The 19,973-nt window shown below is 38.2% G+C and overlaps 1 protein-coding gene across 2 annotated transcripts in view; it reads left to right on the forward strand.

The window, feature by feature from the left end:
* The window catches only part of itga10 (integrin, alpha 10), a 35,453-nt gene extending 15,513 nt beyond the window's left edge, over positions 1–19,940 (forward strand). For both annotated transcript variants that reach the window (XM_041987184.1, XM_041987185.1), the window contains 24 exons: positions 120–268; positions 7,761–7,911; positions 10,438–10,603; positions 11,141–11,214; positions 11,300–11,444; positions 14,013–14,161; positions 14,295–14,438; positions 14,543–14,749; positions 14,836–14,966; positions 15,735–15,901; positions 16,067–16,209; positions 16,287–16,397; positions 16,490–16,575; positions 16,677–16,818; positions 16,915–17,007; positions 17,116–17,192; positions 17,313–17,402; positions 17,508–17,592; positions 18,597–18,710; positions 18,781–18,888; positions 18,976–19,083; positions 19,166–19,261; positions 19,345–19,458; positions 19,539–19,940. In XM_041987184.1, coding sequence (XP_041843118.1) covers positions 120–268; positions 7,761–7,911; positions 10,438–10,603; positions 11,141–11,214; positions 11,300–11,444; positions 14,013–14,161; positions 14,295–14,438; positions 14,543–14,749; positions 14,836–14,966; positions 15,735–15,901; positions 16,067–16,209; positions 16,287–16,397; positions 16,490–16,575; positions 16,677–16,818; positions 16,915–17,007; positions 17,116–17,192; positions 17,313–17,402; positions 17,508–17,592; positions 18,597–18,710; positions 18,781–18,888; positions 18,976–19,083; positions 19,166–19,261; positions 19,345–19,458; positions 19,539–19,592 — 2,904 coding nt within the window. In that variant the 3' untranslated portion in view covers positions 19,593–19,940. The remainder of the gene's footprint in view (positions 1–119; positions 269–7,760; positions 7,912–10,437; positions 10,604–11,140; positions 11,215–11,299; positions 11,445–14,012; positions 14,162–14,294; positions 14,439–14,542; positions 14,750–14,835; positions 14,967–15,734; positions 15,902–16,066; positions 16,210–16,286; positions 16,398–16,489; positions 16,576–16,676; positions 16,819–16,914; positions 17,008–17,115; positions 17,193–17,312; positions 17,403–17,507; positions 17,593–18,596; positions 18,711–18,780; positions 18,889–18,975; positions 19,084–19,165; positions 19,262–19,344; positions 19,459–19,538) is intronic.
* Positions 19,941–19,973: the final 33 nt, after the last annotated feature.

The following is a 19,973-nucleotide window of genomic DNA, read 5'->3' on the forward strand; positions in this document are numbered from 1 at the left end:
TAAAGATGTAGTTCATCCCGGAAACACAAAACTCAGATGATGCTTCCCATAATTATCTGCAAGTGTAACCATGAACATGTGGCATTGTTGAAAAAGCTTGTTTTTGTTTGTGTATTCAGGTTGGCATACTGCAGTATGGTGAGGTAGCAGTTCATGAGTGGTCTCTGAAAGACTACCAGACCACACAGGAGGTTGTGGAGGCTGCCAAGAACATCAGCCGGCAGGAGGGACGAGAGACGCGCACTGCATACGCCATCCAAATGGCCTGGTATGCTTGTCAGTCACAGTTAATGGCTGATCCTTCTCATTCTTAAACATGCAGTAGATTTGGCTGGCTAACTGGAAAGTGTCTTGCCATTTAGCTTTTGGTGTAACATTCTTTGTGGTTTGTCTCTAACTATAACACTGTACAATTTGTAGCTAAAATGACAGTCAGGTTTATTTTCTGAGAGCAAGTTCTCTCCGTGCTGTGTGCTGCTTTTGATCTATGCCCTACCAAGATGTCAGATAATAAAATAAAACACTGACATATTTCCCTGTTAAGTACCTGTTGTGGCTTCACACAAAAGATATTGTAGCTCTTGATTTATAAAAGAAAGCTAAAGCAGAAGTGGAATAATAATTAGGGCACAGATGCTGGTATTGACAAAACTAGGTTTGAGCTAACAGAGCAATAGGTGTGGTAGATCTTGGACAATTGTTCACACTCACATTTGCATCTTCAGTCAATTTACAAAGATCAATTAACCTTAAATTGATATCTTTGTACTGTGGAAAGAAACCCATGTAGGTGCTGAAGAACATTAAAACTTCATGTACCATAGAAAGGTCAATGCTACAGCTGAACCCATAAGAGCCCAACATGACATATTTGTCACATACAGTATGTGAGACATTTAGCTTCAATTTATAGTATAAACTTTGCTCAAAATCCTGTTGAACACAATCCGATACTTGTCTTTTGTCCCCTAAGAGAAACTAAGAAGCAGAAAACCATATTATAATATTTTTAATATATCACATGGTAATAAATGGTAGATTTCTCCCCCCAAAAAATGTTAATTTTTTTGTTACATTTTGATAAAGGGCCAAATAAAGACTTAAGAAAATTGGACTTTTCTTAACATTTTTTCATGGGTCGGGCCTTAATGGGTTAAAGGTGAAGGGTTTAATAAAATTAAAGGCCAGTGACTGAAATATTTAATATATCAACTGTGGTTTCATTGGTATTTAATAACTTTACTAAAATGATTTCTTGTCTTAAAATGAGACATTTGTCCCTACTAGCTGTGGGTCCTGAATGGACAAAAATCTCTGTGTATGAAGTGAGAACCCTCTGAGCTTACATAGAAGAAAACACTATATCATTTTGAAGTATTTACCTGTAGTGCAGTCATCACTATACCTGAGGCCACTACATCACTTGCAGATGAAAACATGTCTGGAAGAATTTTGGCCACCAATGGCCACCATCCATTCATAACTGTGCTTGGCGTTTGAAGGAATTTCTATGCCCATCTTTACCACTAGATGTCAGTAATTTTTAAGGGTTGCCTATTTTGATTTGCTGTTGCATTGTTGAATAAACTAGTCTACTAAACACTGTACACCATATAAAAAAGACAAGGTCGTTTGGTTTCATCTTACATACTTATACTTTATTTTTTCTTTTCCATTGTACATTTTAGAAGGAAATATTATAAAACTCCAGTTCGATAAAAGTTGGGATTGTTTGTTGAACAATTATTTGCCTATCTCATGAACTAATATTTAATTAATAAAACATAGAAAGTATATTAAATGTTGAAAGACATTTGGTCGGTAGACATTTTACTATTTAGTTAAAAAGCAAAATATTAGCTCATTTTAAATTTGATGACTGTGATGCATCAGCAAAATTGTGACTTGGTCATGTTTACTACCAAGTTGCAATCGCTTTTCTTTAAACAATAATTTATGTACATCTGGTAAATGAAGAAACCAGTTGTTAGACTTTGAAAGAGGAATGTTTTCCCTCCCTTGTTTGATGTTGGATTTTAGTTGTGCACTAATGCACCCTGATAACATCAGAGATCCAGGCCTTTGAAGTGAGCACGGTTAACAAGCTAGATGGTCCCTCTCTTCTTTAATCTGTAGGATACAGCATCCATGTTTTCCAAAAAGAGAGAAAAAATTTCAATTTATCTGATCAAACAATGGTTTTCTCTTGTGCCTCAGTCCATTTAAATACAGTTTTGGTCAAGAGAACATTGCAGTGTTACTGGATTATGCTCACATATGACTTCTTTGCATCATAGAGCTTTAACCTGCAGTAAACAGTTCACAGATTATGATTTCAATTACAGAGTCATGCCTTTTTTTTATGTGGGGCCACCTGTGAAATCCATGGACATCTGTTATTTGACCTGGTCCCCCATGCACAAAAATATTATCAGGAATGACTCTGAAATCAATCCACTGTGTGTAGATACGGTTTTGTGGATTGCTGAAACCCTGCTCATCTTTACTTCTGAGACTCTGCCTCTCTATGGTGCTCTTTTTATACCCACACAAGTCGCTGACCTGTTGCTAGCACGTTCCTCTAGCTCTTTTTTTTAGCACCACTTACTTTTCTAGACTTTTTATACATGTTCCTGCCATCAAATGCAACCTAAGTTGATCCTTTTAATGAAATGGGTTAAATTAAACTTATCACTTTCAACATTAGGCATGTTTTCTACGTTCTGTTGAAAATAATGAACTGTTGATCAGATTTTCAAATAAGATTCTTACATTAACTCAAATAGCACTCCAACCTTTTCCAGAAATGGGGCTTTATATTTTAATTATAGAATAAATTGCATTCTGCTTAAAAATAGAACATAATGTAATGGTTGCAGCATTCACTGCTTTTTCTCTTTATTTATTTTGAACAAACAAATACTAAGGTTGTCAAACTGAGTTACAATTGTTTTTCTTTTCCTGAGACTCCTTTAATGTTTGCCCAGAGAACTGTTGATCCATTTCAGCTATAAAATCACAGGTTTAAAATCAGAATTCAAACTTTTTTTTCCCTTGTACCAGCCAAGCAGATCAAAGAAAACAATCAACCTTTTCCAAATCCACACCTTTTAGTCACCACTTGCTGTTTAAGCATCACACCAGCAGACCCAGCCTTACATAAGCTACACAGTCAACCATAAGCCTTCAACCTTCCACATTGTGCCCTCAAACGGCCTACACATGAAACACAAGTCATTTCATATAAGGGCCAAAGCTTAAAAAAACCCTGTTCCTGCAGGTTTCCACACCTACATAATTTATCTTTATAAAAATATGTTGGCAGGAATATAAGCTGGTAACTTAAGTCTAAAGAAACAAGTCTTTAGGTTGAGGCTCCACTAAATGAACAGTCTTAAAATATCTCTTTCGTTTGAAAATAAAATTCTTGCTTTATTAAAGTCATACCCACATAGCACACCACACCCAGACCTGATGTGTGGCCACAACTGCCATGTTGTGATGTGTGTCTTAGAGCAACGTTATGCTTCTATACACATAGACACATATACAAAGAGTACACTAACACACAGCCACACAGGTAATTGGAGAGTTCCTGTTTTCCGGCACATTTAAAAAGGTAAAAGTTGGACAAGTTTAGGAGAAACATTTAAAGGGTAGTTGAAAAGCAGTGGCTGGAAATGGAACCAGTAAAAAGATACAACTGTGGCTTTGAAAACACATTGATGAGTAAACCAGTCAACACGCTCTGCTCTGTAACTTTCACTGTCACTTTTCTCACCTTGCCAGATGGCAACAAGACAGAAGATTTAACCGTTCTATTACAAAGAATAATACAAAATAAATAAATAAAAAATAGATTACAGAAATGAATGTTTACGCATCCACTTTAAGTTTACGTCAGATTAAAAAAAAAAAAAAACTAAAATAAAGATACAGTTGGTGTATCCAAGTATCAAAAGATTACTTACTTACTTCTAAAAACACACCTACTCATGCTCACACATACACATTCACAGATGGACAGATAGCATCACTGGCGCTGAGGAGAAAAGTGACAGGGCAGAAAAACAGTGAGATTAGCTGAGCTGGGCTAGCTGGCTGCTGGCTCAGCACGCCTGCAGGTGTGGCACGGCCTGGTCAGCCAAGAAGAGCTCCTGCAGCTGTAAAAATACACACAAAGACACGTACAGTACGCACAAGCACAAATGAACATCTACACAGACATCAGGGACTCATACTTTACTCATTAAATTCACGTTTGCAGCCTTTTAAATGTACTCTCAGGGGCAAGCATTCATAGGATTTATTCTCAGACCTCGTAACCTCAACTTTAACCCTTTTTATTGCATGTTTGACATTTAACCTTTACCCTAACCTTGTCCTTATTATAAACCTAACCATGGACCAAACACTTATACAGTCTCTTCTCTCTTCCACCATGCAGGATATTTAATAATCAGAGTTTTGTTAATTGCAGATATGCAGAGGATTATAAATTTAGACTCTAACACCCTTAATGGATAAAAAATTTGGAATAATTATTTTACTATAAATTGATTGGAATCTTGACTGTTTGAGACTTCCAGGAAGATGGCAGGATGAGTATTAGTTTATCTTTCACACCAAAACTGGTGGAAACAATTTCTACCAAGCTTATGAAAAGAAAATGGAATATTAATAAATAATAGTCATGTGTAAACTTGAAAGGAATGAGCTTTAAAATACTATTTGAACATGGGAAAGTAACCTCTGATTTCATCCAACCATGTGTGGGGATAAAATACAACTTCAGACAAATGACACAAGAGGGCAAAATAATTGGAGTTTGCCATTATTCACATACATAAAAGACCTTCAAAAGTTTGATTTAAGGAGGGTAATTGAACTTCCTCTCATGGATCGGACTTAAACCTGAACTCCCAAAAGACTTAAAAGCAGGTCACACTGTGAACCCCTCCAACACTCACCACATTTTACAGGATAGTGTATCTTCTGTCAGTACATGTGGCAAGCTGAACTGGGCTTTTGCAGATGTCTTTAATTCAGCTAATGGTGTTCAAAAGAAAGTTTTAGGTATCCGTAACATCATCATCATCATCTTAGGACAAAGAACATTCTTTCTTTCATCCATGTGTAAGAGGTCTCTCAAAAATATTTACAGTTTATGACTTCTTGTAATTTCAGCTTCAGAAGTCAACGATTAAATTCTGGCTAGACCTTCAGTTCAAAATGAGCTTTTCTTTTCATAGGTGTGACTTCACATGGAAATCATTGTATTAATCACTTCAGTCATATCAAGTGATAGGTTGGGCTCTCTTTCTTGGAGTTGTGTTTTTACTGTGGTCAAAACCAGACAAACAGTGATTCTAGAGACCACCGTATTTTTTTCTCTACACGTAGCGGATGTGACATGGGTTATTCCACTAGCTGCAATCTGGAATACCAGCACTAGATGTCACAAAATCCTGAATACTGCTCCTTTAATTTTTAAATAATGAATGAATGATTTTTTTCTTAAATCGTTAACTATTTGGATAGTTCAGATTATGTCAAAGATTTCCTTAATCCTCCTGCTTTGCTAAAACATAGCAACAGATACCTAGGCTAAATTTTAGACAATATAAAATGATGTAGCAGTTTCATAAGAAGCCTCAGCAAGTGGGAGACAGAGGTAATGAGCGAGATACTAGCACTGTGCAGCTAGCCTGCTCTAAACCTGAGCAGCCATTCTCGAGCTGAATACAACTCTAGTGTGCTACTTCTTATAAACAGAATGCTTGGATGTATAAACCCACTAACTGATTCTAATCAAACAAGCCCCTACTTAATGTTATGACAGGGAAGAGCCCGATTCAGTCTATTGTGCCAACAAGATAAAATGGGGTAAGAAAAAGGTGTCTGGTACTGGTTTCATTAAGGGGTAAATGATTTGGTCGCTAACCTGCTTGTGGGTACTCTGGCATATTTAAAAAGATGGGATTCTTGAAAGCATAATTGTGCTTGTTTTTCATATGGTGCAATACGGTTCGTTCAAACTCTTTCCCAAGCTCTGGTGGCATTCCATCAATCTTTTCTCAGGAGCAGGCTGCCACTCTATGATATGTTCATGGCTTCAGGACATCACAAGACTGCTTCCAGTACAGCTACCCCATACATTATCTCTCCATGAAACCAGTCCAGATTTTAAGAAAAGAATTGTTACATGGAAGTACTCCTTACACTTAGCTAATGGAAAACAACCTGGTACACATCCACAAATAAGAAAAATAACATGCATTTTGACACAATTTCCCTGTGCACTTTAGTATTTCATTGTAATAAAAGTGATGGGTGTAATATCACCAGATAAATAAGAGTAATACTGCAGAGTACAATTTGAATGCAGACATGTTGACTGCTTTATTAACATGAAACAACCCCTTACACTTGGGTTAGACACTGATGTCTTTGTTGCTCCACCCGTCTGAGACACTTTTACTCTCCCACACACAAAAGTACACAGTCAGACCACTGGGTTGTGTCATTACCACACTGCTATGACTCCATAAAATAAGTAGTAAATACAGCCAGGCCTCCCAATTAGCTCCACTCAATTTCTCTGTTCTTTCATCTTTTCTTTCTTGTTTATTTTATTTTCCATTTTGAATCCATTTGCATCTTTTTTTTCTTTCCCTAATTATTCATGTGAATTAACCTGTTTCTGTCTTTGTCACTTGCTTTACTCTGTTATAGATGTGATGCTGCGGTTTATGAAATTGTAATCATTAATCACACTGCAGAAAACTTAACACTTTATGATCTTTGACTTAATTTTGCTTTCTTCTAGTTCATTTTTCTCCTTTCTCTCCCTTTTCTGTGGTTGTCGTCTTTTAAAGCTTTTATAGTTTGTCTGATGTGTTTTCTCTCATCTTTATCAATCTTTTCTTCTGTTATTTGTTCCTCTTCTTTGAATCACCTTCTCTCCTCTGGTCTTCTCCTCTTTTCCTTCACTGTATCCTATGTAATTTGCAGACTGCATAGGGGAAACAGTTGTTTTTAACTCTGAGCTTCTTGTGGCTGACCATAATGTTATATTTAGGCAAGGGCTGCAGTTAGGCTTGAAAATGACTGAGATCACTTGCAGTGACTATTCTCCCTCTTTCACTGTGTGTGTATGTGTGTGTGTGAATGTGTTGGTCTGAGGTTTACCAACCTTATTCAATGCTTGAAGCAGGTCCCAGTGAGAACAGGTTTTCTGCAGACAAACAGGGTGTGGCTTGAGTCTGGTCAAGCATTTGTCATTTAGGTCTCTTCTCTAGATCATAGCACAACAGGAAAGGGAAAGGACAGATGTGGCTGCTGTGTGCAATGACACATGCATGCTGCATGCAGTAACCAGTTTGAGTCAACTGGAAGCTGAGGTATGCGTGCCACTAATAAAGATGTTAAAAGTTTCAGATGTGTCTTGGCCCTTTTATATCATGCTTGATGAGATAAAACTTTGATCATTTGTCTTGGTGTTTAAAAAGCTATTTGTTTTTTCATAGAAGAATCTGATACTGTATATTTTCTCACAGATTATGTTTATTAGACATTTCAAGAACTCAAGAAGTGATTGGATACTCATTAGTTTCCTCACTGTCACTTGTTTCATAAATAACTTCTGATTTTCTTTTTCTCTCCTGCTTCCTGTTTCAGATCAAACTTAGTTAAGCAGGTTCACCATAACAGAATTACATATCCTTCAGTTTTATCTGTCCTGTTTTCTGTTGTTGTAGCACAGAGGCATTCAGTGCTGAGCGTGGGGCGAGAGAGGGCGCCACCAAGGTGATGATTGTGGTGACAGACGGAGAGTCACATGATGGGGAGGAATTGCCGGACGCTCTGGAGGAGTGCGAGAGCAGAAACATTACCAGATATGCCATTGCTGTGAGTACATTTTGTCAAGTATGGACAAGTGCAGCCCTGAAATGTTTATACTGCCTATGCTTCATGGCATTATAATTGTTGACTCAGGAGCTCCTGTCTTTTTCTCCTGACCAGTGAAACTTCTGGCAATGAGGTCTGCAGAGTTTCACTGAAATTCCTCACAAATACATGTATATATATAATATATATATATATATATATATATATGTATTGTGTAAATGTTGTATAGTCATTGTCTATACCCACAACCACCACACAATATCACCACCACTCCAAAATAACATTGCCAAATTACTAAATGAATCCCTTGGGTCTACTAAAATATCCAAATGGAAACAAAACTTCCTGACCAGTCCCACCACCAAACATGTAGAAACACCCAGAATGGTAACATCCTGAGCAGTAAGTAACACAGAGGCAGACAGACTCAGACTCCTCCCTAGTCCACATGAAACGCTAAGGAACCTTCAGATTCTGCTTGAGCCACAGAAGAAGAGAACATGAGCCAAACATGTAAGAAGAGTAGCAAAGTGCAATTGTAAGAACAAAGACTGCACGCACTGACCTGGAGGTGGCTGTGGCCCAGATAGTATGAGATAATCAAACACTTGCATCCAGTAATGTGCTGTTCGAGGAGCACCAGCAGCATGAGAAACACACTGTAGTGCTTTGAAGAACCACTAAAAACTTGTGGATGAAGATGCTGGCAAAAAAGTCTGTGAAAGAAGTCCACATTCTGCATCACAGATATGACTGAAAACACACTGTATCCATGCCTCTGCTTCATTAAAGATAATATGGGAAATTAAGTCCACCGCGTTTATGAAGAATGCCTCACTTTGAATGATATGATCACTGTAGATATTTCTGCTTTGTGTTTGTGGTTTCCAAAGAGATTTTAAGATTTACTTAGAACAAGATTACCATTCTGCAGGCATAGAAATAGTACTTTGAATGTAGCATGACAAAATAGGAGTGATAAAGAATTATAGTTAAACACTTTTCTCTGCTCTCCTTCTTAGTGTCAACGTTCTGACATGTGCAAGTACATGTGAGGGTAGTTTGGATTTTTTTAGCTGTGAAAATATTTGAACCCTAAAACAGATATCAAGGCTGCCCATTCACTAGTTTTCAGATTTATGACTAAAATAGTTGAGACTTCAAGAGCTACAAATAGATGATCCATCCATTGATTTTCTATACTCATTTCTGAAGCTGCTGTTAAATTATTCAGACTTCATAGTTACTAATGCTTTGAGGACCAAAGGTGCTCATTTAGTGCCCATTTTTATCACAGTGTAGCTGCAGAAACTGAAAACAATATTTTGTTACTTACATGAAGTTAATCATTTATTTTAAAGGAAGTCTTACTCTAGGGTCTAATCTCTGACCATCCTGGTAGAAACAGGGTGTAGGCTACAAGCATGCAGACCATAATCTACTTTTAATAGTATTATAATAACATTAATAACAGTTTGGATTACCAGACATGTAAACAAGAAAATGCATGGTTAGCAGAAAAGCCAAACCTCAGGTAGAGCAGAGATATATGCGGCCGCTACTTTAAATGAAAAAATAAACTATTGAAAACAGATGAAGAAGAAAAAGGGGTGGCTTAAGTGGTAGAGTTGTTGCACAAAACGTCAGTGCGATGACCTCTGGTAACAGTCAGTATATTTTTATGTTGCATTCTGAATTGCTTCTATAGATTTAGACAATGTGTATGCAGAGTGAAAATGGTTCACAAGGTCAGAGCTCCCAAAACTACTGCCCAGGCAAAAAGGATTGTAGTTTGTACATCAGTACAGGACAGAGAAACAATGTGTCAAAGTGTGTGAGCATTTTATGCACATAGTGTATAGAGACTTAAATCTTTAACTACATTTTCCAATTGTAAGCATCGGGAACTGTGCTTTATTTTGCAAATAAAACTTCTTTTCTGTTTTCTTTTTCGTAATCTCTTTCATGATCCTTCAAAAGTCAGCACAGTTTTTGTGTTCAGTGGGATTTTTCAACTTCTGTAGGATCTTGATGTACACAGTCATAAGCAGGCACTCTTCACATTACACACTACACTCTGTTACATCCCCTACCTTTTCAAAACAGAGGATTTCCTTAGTTTGCTTGGCAAGCATAGTCACAAGGGGAGTTCCTTGGGTTTGGTTTCTCTTATGGAATTTTCTCATTTGTACTTCAGGCATTAAGCCTTCAGCAGCTGCTGCTGCAGCAGTAGATTTTCTGCATCAGTCATGTCTTCACTTCTCTTAGCTGTGTCTGTGCTCCTCATTTGTAAATCTCTGATGGTGACCATTTCCTCCCATCTTATGTTTTCCACTTAATTTATTGCCTTGAAGTATGGCTTAATTGTTCTAATACTTGTCTGGGTATACCTTCAGTTTATACTCAGATTTTCTCACATTTACCCCTTTTTCTGCCTCCAGTTGTATTTGCCTTTTGTTAGCAACTAATTTATTTTCTTCATTTAGTCCTTTTAAAGTGTTTTTCCTCTCTCATTCTGGGCTTCAGGTTCTGGGTCATTATATCCGGAGACAGCAGGATCCAGAAACATTCATTAATGAGATCAAGTACATCGCCAGCGACCCAGATGAGAAGTTTTTTTTTAATGTTACTGATGAAGCTGCACTGAATGACATTGTGGACGCTCTGGGAGACCGAATCTTCACTCTGGAAGGTGACTGTTAAAACAGAGAGCCAGTATGCCATTTATGGAACACAGCTGGGATTCTTTATGTTGTTTTAAATTTCAGGATTTTTTTTCACATGGTCTCAATTTGAAATGATCACTCATGCAATCTTTATGTTGTTGATGACAAGGAAAAGCATAAAAATGCAGATAATATTAATCTCCCTAATTCAAATACTGTTGCAATTCTGAAACACCAAACTTTAATACAAGAGAAAGAAGCAACATTGGATCTATGAGAGATTATGACCAGTTGGAGAAAGCAAGAAAGGGGAAACAGGCATGCACAGCTATCACAGTAGTTGCAGGAACTTGAGAGAAAGGCTGATGAAAAGTGATGCCACCCTTAAATGCTTAGGGGAATCAAAGAGGAAGGAATAGGAGGAAAGCAAATGTCTCCCACCTGCGGTCTTCTGCAATGTTATGATGATAATGATCAGATGTTGAGAAGCAGAGGAAGGAAGAGGAAGGGAGGAGATGTGTGAAGAAACAGGAGGAGAGAACTGACTTGTTGTCCACCTTTAGGTACGTTGGGCTACAACGAGAGCTCATTCCACATGGAGATGTCTCAGATCGGTTTCTCCACACACACACTGGATGTGAGTCCTAACTGTTGCTGTTACCATCTGTGTGCTAACATTTAGCTGAGTTTGCAACTCATCTCTACTCTCCTCCCTTCCTCAGGATGGCATTCTGTTTGGGATGGTGGGCGCCTATGACTGGGATGGTGGAGTGTTGAAGGAAGGGACCAATGGAAGAATCATACCCCCCAGAGAGGCCTTTGAAAGCGAGTTTCCACTGGAACTCAAGAATCATGCTGCTTATTTAGGTACTTAGAAGCCATATCACCTAAAATGATGCATCACTATCCCAGATACGTGTTATTGCGTTGTATTGTTTTGATCTACTTTAATTTATTGAATAGAATACTTGTGTGTTGTGTAAAACTACAACTTAAAAAATACACACATCAAGATTAACCTCATCACTATTTAATCTTTCCATTATTTTAGAAACAAACTCAGTTAACCAGGGCCAGTCAAAGCTCATTCCACACCCACAAACATAGACAAACAGTACATATAATGTAGAATAACAACAATGCAGTATTTGTCATTTAATTTAAAGATGCAGCATCTAACAAAATCAGAGACTGAAAGCTGTGTTTCTATTGGTATCTAATCACCTAACTAAAATAACTTGTGTTTTTGATTCTCTTAGAATGAACAATTTACATCTGTTTTGGTGGCAGAGCTTTGATTTGGTTCATTATTTATGCCACCATTTTTACTATAGTGTCTCTGAATGGACAAACAGCTGTGTGTGTGTGTGTGTGTGTGTGTGTGTGTGTGTGTGTGTGTGTGTGTGTGTGTGTGTGTGTGTGTGTGTGTGTGTGTGTGTGTGTGTGTGTGAGAGAGAGAGCCCAAACTGCAGTACTGGCTTTGTTCGGTAGGTGTTAGGAATTGTTTGAGACAAATAATACATTAAAAGACACAAAGAAGAAGACAGTACACTTACACAATTTTGAAGTAGTTACCTGTAGTGCAGCCATTGTTGCACCTGGGGACTGTACCCACTGATACAAACGTGTTTATGTCTGGAAAAAATTTAGCCACTAACTAACCATCCATTCACAACTGTGCTTGGCATTTGATTTCTATGCCCATCTTTATCACTAAATGTCAGTCATTTAGACATACTGTACCTTTAACTTTTTAATGTAATATTAATGGGTGTAGTTTTACACCAGCTTCACAACAGGAGGGTGGAGTTTGTGTGACTTCTGTGAAATATGAAGATTTTTAGGTCCCACACTGACAAAGTAGAGCATCAACACCAGCTGAATGAGAATACTCATCTCAGCTGTGGCTTGAGCTACGTTGCAGCCATGCACCTCCTTAAGTTTCAGTGTGGTGCCTGCTTTTACCGTGTGGTGATGAGTGATGTCACAGGCATAAATGCAGCTTACCTGTTACGAAATGAAGTGAAATGAAAATGAAACGAAAATATTTTATTAACCCCAGAGGGAACTTGCAATTTAATCTCAGGAGAAATTGCTGTTATGATGATTGATAAATAATTTTCAGTCAATTTCAGCAAATGAATGTGTCATATTAACCATGGCAACCATGGACTACAAATGCTGTAGGTCATCAAAGCAGACGCAATGCCATGTGTGAAGCTGGTCTTAAATTAGTAGCTGCCCACAATGCAGTTTCCCTGTATTCAGCAGCACAGCTCATAGATGCACTCACTCATACATCTCTTTTTATTATCTATAAATACTTGTTGAGAATTTTTTTTGTGCACATACAGAAAGTCAGCCATTGTTTACACCTGCTTATTAAAAAGAGACTCTAGCCACATTCTCTAAAGCACCTCTTTCTCACCTGACATGCCACAAATATTTATTAATATGGAAAAATATCATGATATAAACAGGGCCCAAATGCACAAAAGTATTATTCACAGTAAATCCCTTGTGTTTTTATTATTTATTTATTATTTATTTATTTATTTTGTCTATTTCTGCAGCAAGTAAACACCCTTTTCCTATGCTGCTTATTTCTATGCAGGGTTGTCGGGGGCGATAGAGTCAATCCCAAGAGAGGGTGTACACCCTGGAGATGTTGCTAGTTCATCACACAGAAACAAACAACCACTCATGCTCACACTCACTACTAGAGAGAATTTAGAAACGCTAGTTGGCCTAACAAGCATGTTTTTGAACTGTAGGAAGAAGCTGGAGAACCCAGAGATAATTCATGCACAGGGAGAACATGCTAACTCCACACAGAAAGTTTTCAGATGGGGTTCAAACCAGGAACCTTCTTGCTGTAAAGCGATTGTGCAAACCACCCCATCACCATGCAGCCGCTGAAAAAAAGTTATTGAACAAAACTATTTTCTGAAAAGGCCAATATTAATTACAGTTAACTCATCAACTTTTGTTAGAAATGTAAACAAATATTTCCTTTTTTTATTTTAATGACATTTTTGTTTGTTTTATTGTCCAAAATGCATAACATTCCATTTGATACATAAAAAAGTGATTAATGAGAGGCTTTAAAACAGAAACACCTTATTTAGCTCCTAAAAGGTGAAAACATAACTTGTGGGTGCGCTAACGCTTTTCTTTCAGCTCAATAACATATGTTGCAGTGATCCATGAAATTTTTCATGTCATGATTTACTGTCACTCTACAGTCTCAAATGACCTAACATAAAGCAAACATAGCTGAAATATGAGCTCTTTAGACATGCAACACTTCACTCACAGTCAAAAGACCAAAGCAGTGATTTAAGTAAAATTTATTTGTAGTATTGGATGAAGCTATTAAACAAGAACAAATTGTTTTGCACTGTTGGCTAAAATTTATCTTCCATGTATTTTCAGGTTACACAGTATCATCTGTGGTCATTGGTGACTGGAGGAGGCTGTATGTTGCTGGCGCTCCTCGATTTAAACACAAAGGGAAAGTCATTCTGTTTGAACTCAGTAATGACGGTGATGTGGACATTGTACAAGCATTAAATGGAGAACAGGTAAAGCTCTTTCATGACTTTCCCCCCTCTCTCTTTACTCAGCTTGTTCTGACAAAAACTGCAAGGATCTCATTTTTAAAGAAAGAGCTCCACCTACTGCTAGTAAGAGTAAATAACTTGTTTCTCTCTTTAGATTGGGTCTTATTTTGGCAGTGAAGTGTGTGGTCTGGATATCGATCAGGATGGCATCACTGATGTCCTTCTGATTGCGGCACCAATGTACCTTGGCTTAGGAAACAAAGAGGCTGGTAAAGTCTACATCTACACCCTTAGTGGGGTAAGATATCAGTGGTCAAAACATAACCAAATGCAAAAATTACCTTGTAGTGTATATCCTGTTACTTTTAACTCATCTCTTTCCCTCCATGTTCTGTTTCCTAGGAGCAGGTATTTATACGTAATGGTACACTAAAGTCAGAGGAAAAGTCCCAGGATGCCAGGTTTGGTTACGCATTGGCAGCCGCTCCAGATCTGAACCATGACGGCTTCACTGATCTGGTGGTGGGAGCTCCGCTGGAGGATGAGCACAGAGGGGCCATCTATATTTACCATGGGGATGGTATTCACATTATCCACAATTATAAACAGGTATTCTCAATTAATATACTCCTGCAAATTCACTGGTGCTCCTCAGAATTCACTCAAACTAATATTTGCCTCTTTCGTTCTCACAGCATATATCAGGGTCATCGCTTTCCCCCTCCCTGCAGTATTTTGGCCGCAGCGTAAGCGCTCAGCTGGACTTGGATGGAGATGATCTGATAGACTTGGCAGTGGGAGCACAGGGTAGTGCTGTGCTGCTCAGGTGGGCAGAGACATGGAAGGAAATTCACTGCTGGTGCAGATTAAGTGCTCTATATACAGCTAGTTTCCACATTTACCACACTGTACAAAAGCCTTGGTCCACCCTTCATTTCTTTGTATATTGTCAAGAAAACTGGAAGTGTAAACTAAAAGTATAATTACAGAACTAAATAACTATTGTACAAACTTGAAAATCAGTATTTGGTATGACTACCTATCTTCAACCCTCTTGTTATTTCTCTAAGCAGTCTTCTGGTGTAGTTTTCCAAACTTCATATAGGACATTCAAATGAACCTCTCTGGATGTTTCCTGCCATTTATTCCTTTCTCGTCAAGATGATCTCAAACTACAGTATATAAAAAAATGTGGATTTCTCCTCAAGCTCCCCAACACCGCTGGTTTAAATGCAGCCCCACGCCATGACAGAGCATTCAATGAATTTACAAATGGCAAAAAAAAAAATAAATAAAAAAATTCTCTGAAATGGTTGGTAGAATGGACAGAAAATTAATGAAAAAGCAACCAATATCCAAAGCAACACTTTAAAAAGCTTACAAAAAGTCTGGAGAGCTATTGCTTAAGATCACTTTGAAAATGGCAAAAAATACCTGCCCCCTTGGAAACAAAATATAAAGGAAAATTACTCGTATCCAAAGACTTTTCTGCAGTACTGTAAAAGCAGAAACAAGCTATTTGCAAGTGATCAAATGGCAACTCCTTTGTGCAATGTCACAAAAGTAAATGTTTTCTATTAACTATCTCTCGTAGTTCTCGAAGCATCGTCAAGATCAACGTGAGTCTGTCTTTCCAACCGCACTCCATCAATGTAATTCAGAAGACTTGTAAGAGAGGAGGCAGAGAATCCGCCTGCCTGAACGCCACAGCCTGCTTCACAGCTGTCTCACGCTCTCCTGGACCAAACAGCAACACTTTTGGTAAAACTTTTTTTCATAAAACTTGCATGTATAGCCCACTTGCAATTTAAACACTCATTTCTAATTGAGTTATGTTATATGGAGTATGGATCCAATGGAGTATTAACAGGCCAACATATTATTATAATCATCCCTCAACGTCTCCATTATCTGCTTTATCCTAAGATCTATGGGTGTCAGCCATGTTGGATGACAGAAAGTTGTCAGCGAGGGCTTTGCTTGATGACAGTTCCCACCGACAGACCCAGATGTCAATCCGTGTCCACACTGGAGAAACTCTATGTTACAAACTGCCCTTTCATGTATATGTGAGTGTTTGTACATGTTTTGATCACACACCTGGAGAAAGAAAAAGAGTGAAGCTACTGTTTTATCTTAAATGCAGGACACAGCCGATTACATCCGTCCAATCAGCTTCTCACTGCGGTTTAAGATCAACGACACAGAGTCTGGTCCAGTTCTGGATGAAGGTTGGCCGACCACTGTCAAGAAATTTGTGAGTGGCACAAAAGTTAGTATTACTTCTTTTGGATTGCTTTACATTTTCTACATTACAACATGCTTTTTCCTCCATGTACACCTGTCCAGATACCGTTCTTTAAAGACTGTGGTGAGGATGATGTGTGCACAACAGATCTGGTGCTACAGGCTAACATGGACATTTCTGGGACAAGGTGCAGATTTGAGATATTTCTTTATTTACTTTTATCTCTGAAGCAGTGAACCAAAACATCTATTTGGTTGTTACATCCGAGTAAGTCTGCTTTCTCCACAGACAGAAGCCTTATGTGATTCGCAGCCCTCGTAGGCGGCTGGCGGTGGAAGTGCAGCTTCAGAACAGACTGGAAAACGCCTACAACACCAGCCTGATGCTAAACTATTCACGCAATCTCCACTTCTCCAGCCTTAGCATCAGGGTAAACCACACTCATATACTCCATAACACTTGTAGCATCACCTGCATGTAACAATTCTCATTTGTCTTATGTATTTTTTCTTTGCTGTCAAAATAGGGAGATGCCCACTTTAAGATAGAGTGTACAGCACTTGGCTCAAACAATCACTTGTGCAATGTCAGCTATCCAGTGTTTCGCTCTCAGTCAAAGGTATGCTTACACTGTAAAAACAGCACCACCACTCTCTCAACTCAGCCCACCCACAGCTCTCCCCCTCCAGGTGAAATGTGTCATTTCAGCAGGCTGTTCTGTTTGCAGGTTAACTTTATGTTGGAGTTCGAGTTTAGCTGTATGTCTCTGCGCAGACAAGTGGAAATGAAGCTCAGTGCTACCAGGTTGTTGACTCATGTTTATATCACACACAGTTTTAGATGCTGGAGAATAAACATGGATTCTACAGTTTCTTCTTTTTTTTGATAGACTGAGTTTATGTAACCCTCCTCTTTGTCTTACAGCGACAGTGTGGAGAGAGAGGACACCTTGGGAGACAACAGCGTTCAGCTGCAGAGTTTTGTTCAATATGAGCCAGACCTGTTTGTTAGCAGGTGTGTGTTTACAGCATTACCTTCATTAAAAAAAATAAATAAATAAAAATAAAAATCTTTGCAGTTAATCAGAAACTGCTCTTTTTCCCTTGTTTTTCTGTGCAGTTACTCTAATCTGAACCGCTATGAGGTCCACCCCACACGGACAGTGTCAGAAGCAATTGGACCAGAATTCTACACACACATCTGGGTAAAAAAAATAATAAATAAATAAAATAAAAAAAATATAGAACTGTGCATAAAGTCTTCTTAAAGCCACAAACTCTTTCTTTCTGTTTTACAGCCAAACAGTAATCTTTTAAAGCGGTTTTGAAAAATAGCCATGAATCGTTAGTGGAAGTGTAATTAAGAAGTAAAAAGGCCAGGAAAAAACCTTCGACAAAATATCAAGTGTCTGTAAAATATACAGAGTACCCTGCCTGGTACTATTGCTGGGATAGGCTCCAGCTTCCCCACAACCCTTAACTGGATTAAGTGGTGTGGAAAATGAATAAATGAATGAAAACATACATAATCCAGCATAGACCTGACCGACATATACAAAAACTGAAAGATAATTTATTAAGTTAATTCCTGAGAAAGCCTCATGATAAATAGTATCTGTGTAAGGGTGACTGATCAAGAAGTGATTCTTCTAACAGGGAAACACAGAGTAAAGACTCGGGTAAATCAAATTATACATAAATGGAACTAAGAATGAGTGAAACAGGTCATATGGAGTGATGAATCCTTCACAGAGCCTAGATCTAAATGCATGGCCTAGATGATTTCACATTACTGCAGCAATGTGAGATCATCTTAAAAAAAAATGTAATATTAAAGCAACCAACAAACAAAAAACAGCTTTGCAATGTCCTTCATGAAGCCAGAACTATTCCTGAAGCTAATGAAATTACTAAAATTATAATAAAGCTCATCTAAGAGGGTTCACGTTATACCAGATATTAAACTTTTGTAAGAATTGTACAAATTGTAAATATATATTATATATTATATTTTCATTCATGTTGGCTCATTTTAATAAAGTATTGCAGCTATTTCCAGTTTTCTGACAGTATATAAGGAAATTATTTATTGATCATGTGAGACACCCTTAAAGGGATTAAGACTTTGTACAATTTCCAAAGAAACATGAATAGGGCATCACTCTTAAGGACAACAAAAGGCAAGAATTAAAGCTGTTTGTGTTTGTAGTTGCAGAATCTCGGCTGTTACTCTGTGAGTAATCTGGAGCTGCGAGTGTATCTGCCCTCTGTGGCTGCAGAAGACAAAGTCTTCATGACCATTACTGACGTCTCCTCAAACAATGTGAGTAGGCCTTGTGTGCATTTTATTTTAATTGCTCACAGATATATGACATTTTTAAATTGGCCCACAGGCGACAGGAGTAAACTGCAGTGTGCTGAGCGATGCAGTCCAACTGAATGCCAGACAGAGAGATGTACGCCCTCTTCATCCTGAGGATATGATGCATGATGAAATACTGGTGAGGTCAAATTAATCACAGAAAATTAACACTACAAAGGACTTGCATAGATGCTAATATGACTTGTGTATATGTCTACATGTGCAGAACTGCAGCAGGTCCTGGTGCACAGAGGTTGTGTGTCAGATCAAGCAGCTTGGGCATGATGCCATCATTCGAGTCAGCCGCAGAGTTCATGAGGATTTCTTCAGAAAAGTGAGTTACAGAGCACCATCGTGATGATTAGATGTTTAATGAGCTAAAACTTTGGTCATCAACCGTCTGTCTCTGTTTGTAGGCCAAATATAAGTCAGTGAGGATAATAGGTACCTATGCCGTCACAGCTCAGGAGACTAACCTTATCACACTAGGCACAGGAACAGTCTGGGGGGAGGTAAGACTGCAGAAAAGTTTTGTGCAGCAGAGTCATGGTAAAGATAATTTGCTCTAATCTTTCCCTGCGTCTCTTTTCTCTAGACTGTTCTAGAGATGCTGAAAGGTAGAGCTATTCCCATCTCACTCTGGATTCTGATTGGTAGCATCATAGGAGGTTTGCTGCTACTGGCCCTCATTATTTTCATACTGTGGAAGGTAGTCTACCAAATTCAACTTCTGACTTTATATTAAATGTTTTAAGGATAGGGTATTAATCTAAGTTATCTTTTTGTCAGCTTGGATTCTTCACACGCAAACACAGAGGAGAGGATGAAAACCATGAGGACTGAACCCATATTTTGTTCCAATGAGAGCAGTCATTTGCCACGGAAACCACCAGATGAGTGGAGTTAGCCTCCCACCAGGCACAAAGGGGGGTCCTAGGATGGGGCTGAGGACACAAGAGATGCAAGAGATCTCTAGGACCGAAGAGAGCATCATCAGGGTCTATCAGAAATGCACTACCCACTATTTCCAGGGTCGGGGGCACTTATGTAAATATTTTTGTTTTTTTTTTTACTTTAAGGAAAACCAAAGTGTATTAAACTACAGTTCTAATATTTAACTTGCACTTTTCCACGGTTTTATATCTCAGTCACTTGGCCCAACAGGATATGTGTTGTTTTTTTATTTTTCCTTTAATGGAATTAAACAACTTTGAAAGTATTCTT

Source organism: Melanotaenia boesemani, chromosome 6, assembly GCF_017639745.1.
Source record: "Melanotaenia boesemani isolate fMelBoe1 chromosome 6, fMelBoe1.pri, whole genome shotgun sequence".
Taxonomy (NCBI): Eukaryota; Metazoa; Chordata; class Actinopteri; order Atheriniformes; family Melanotaeniidae; genus Melanotaenia; species Melanotaenia boesemani.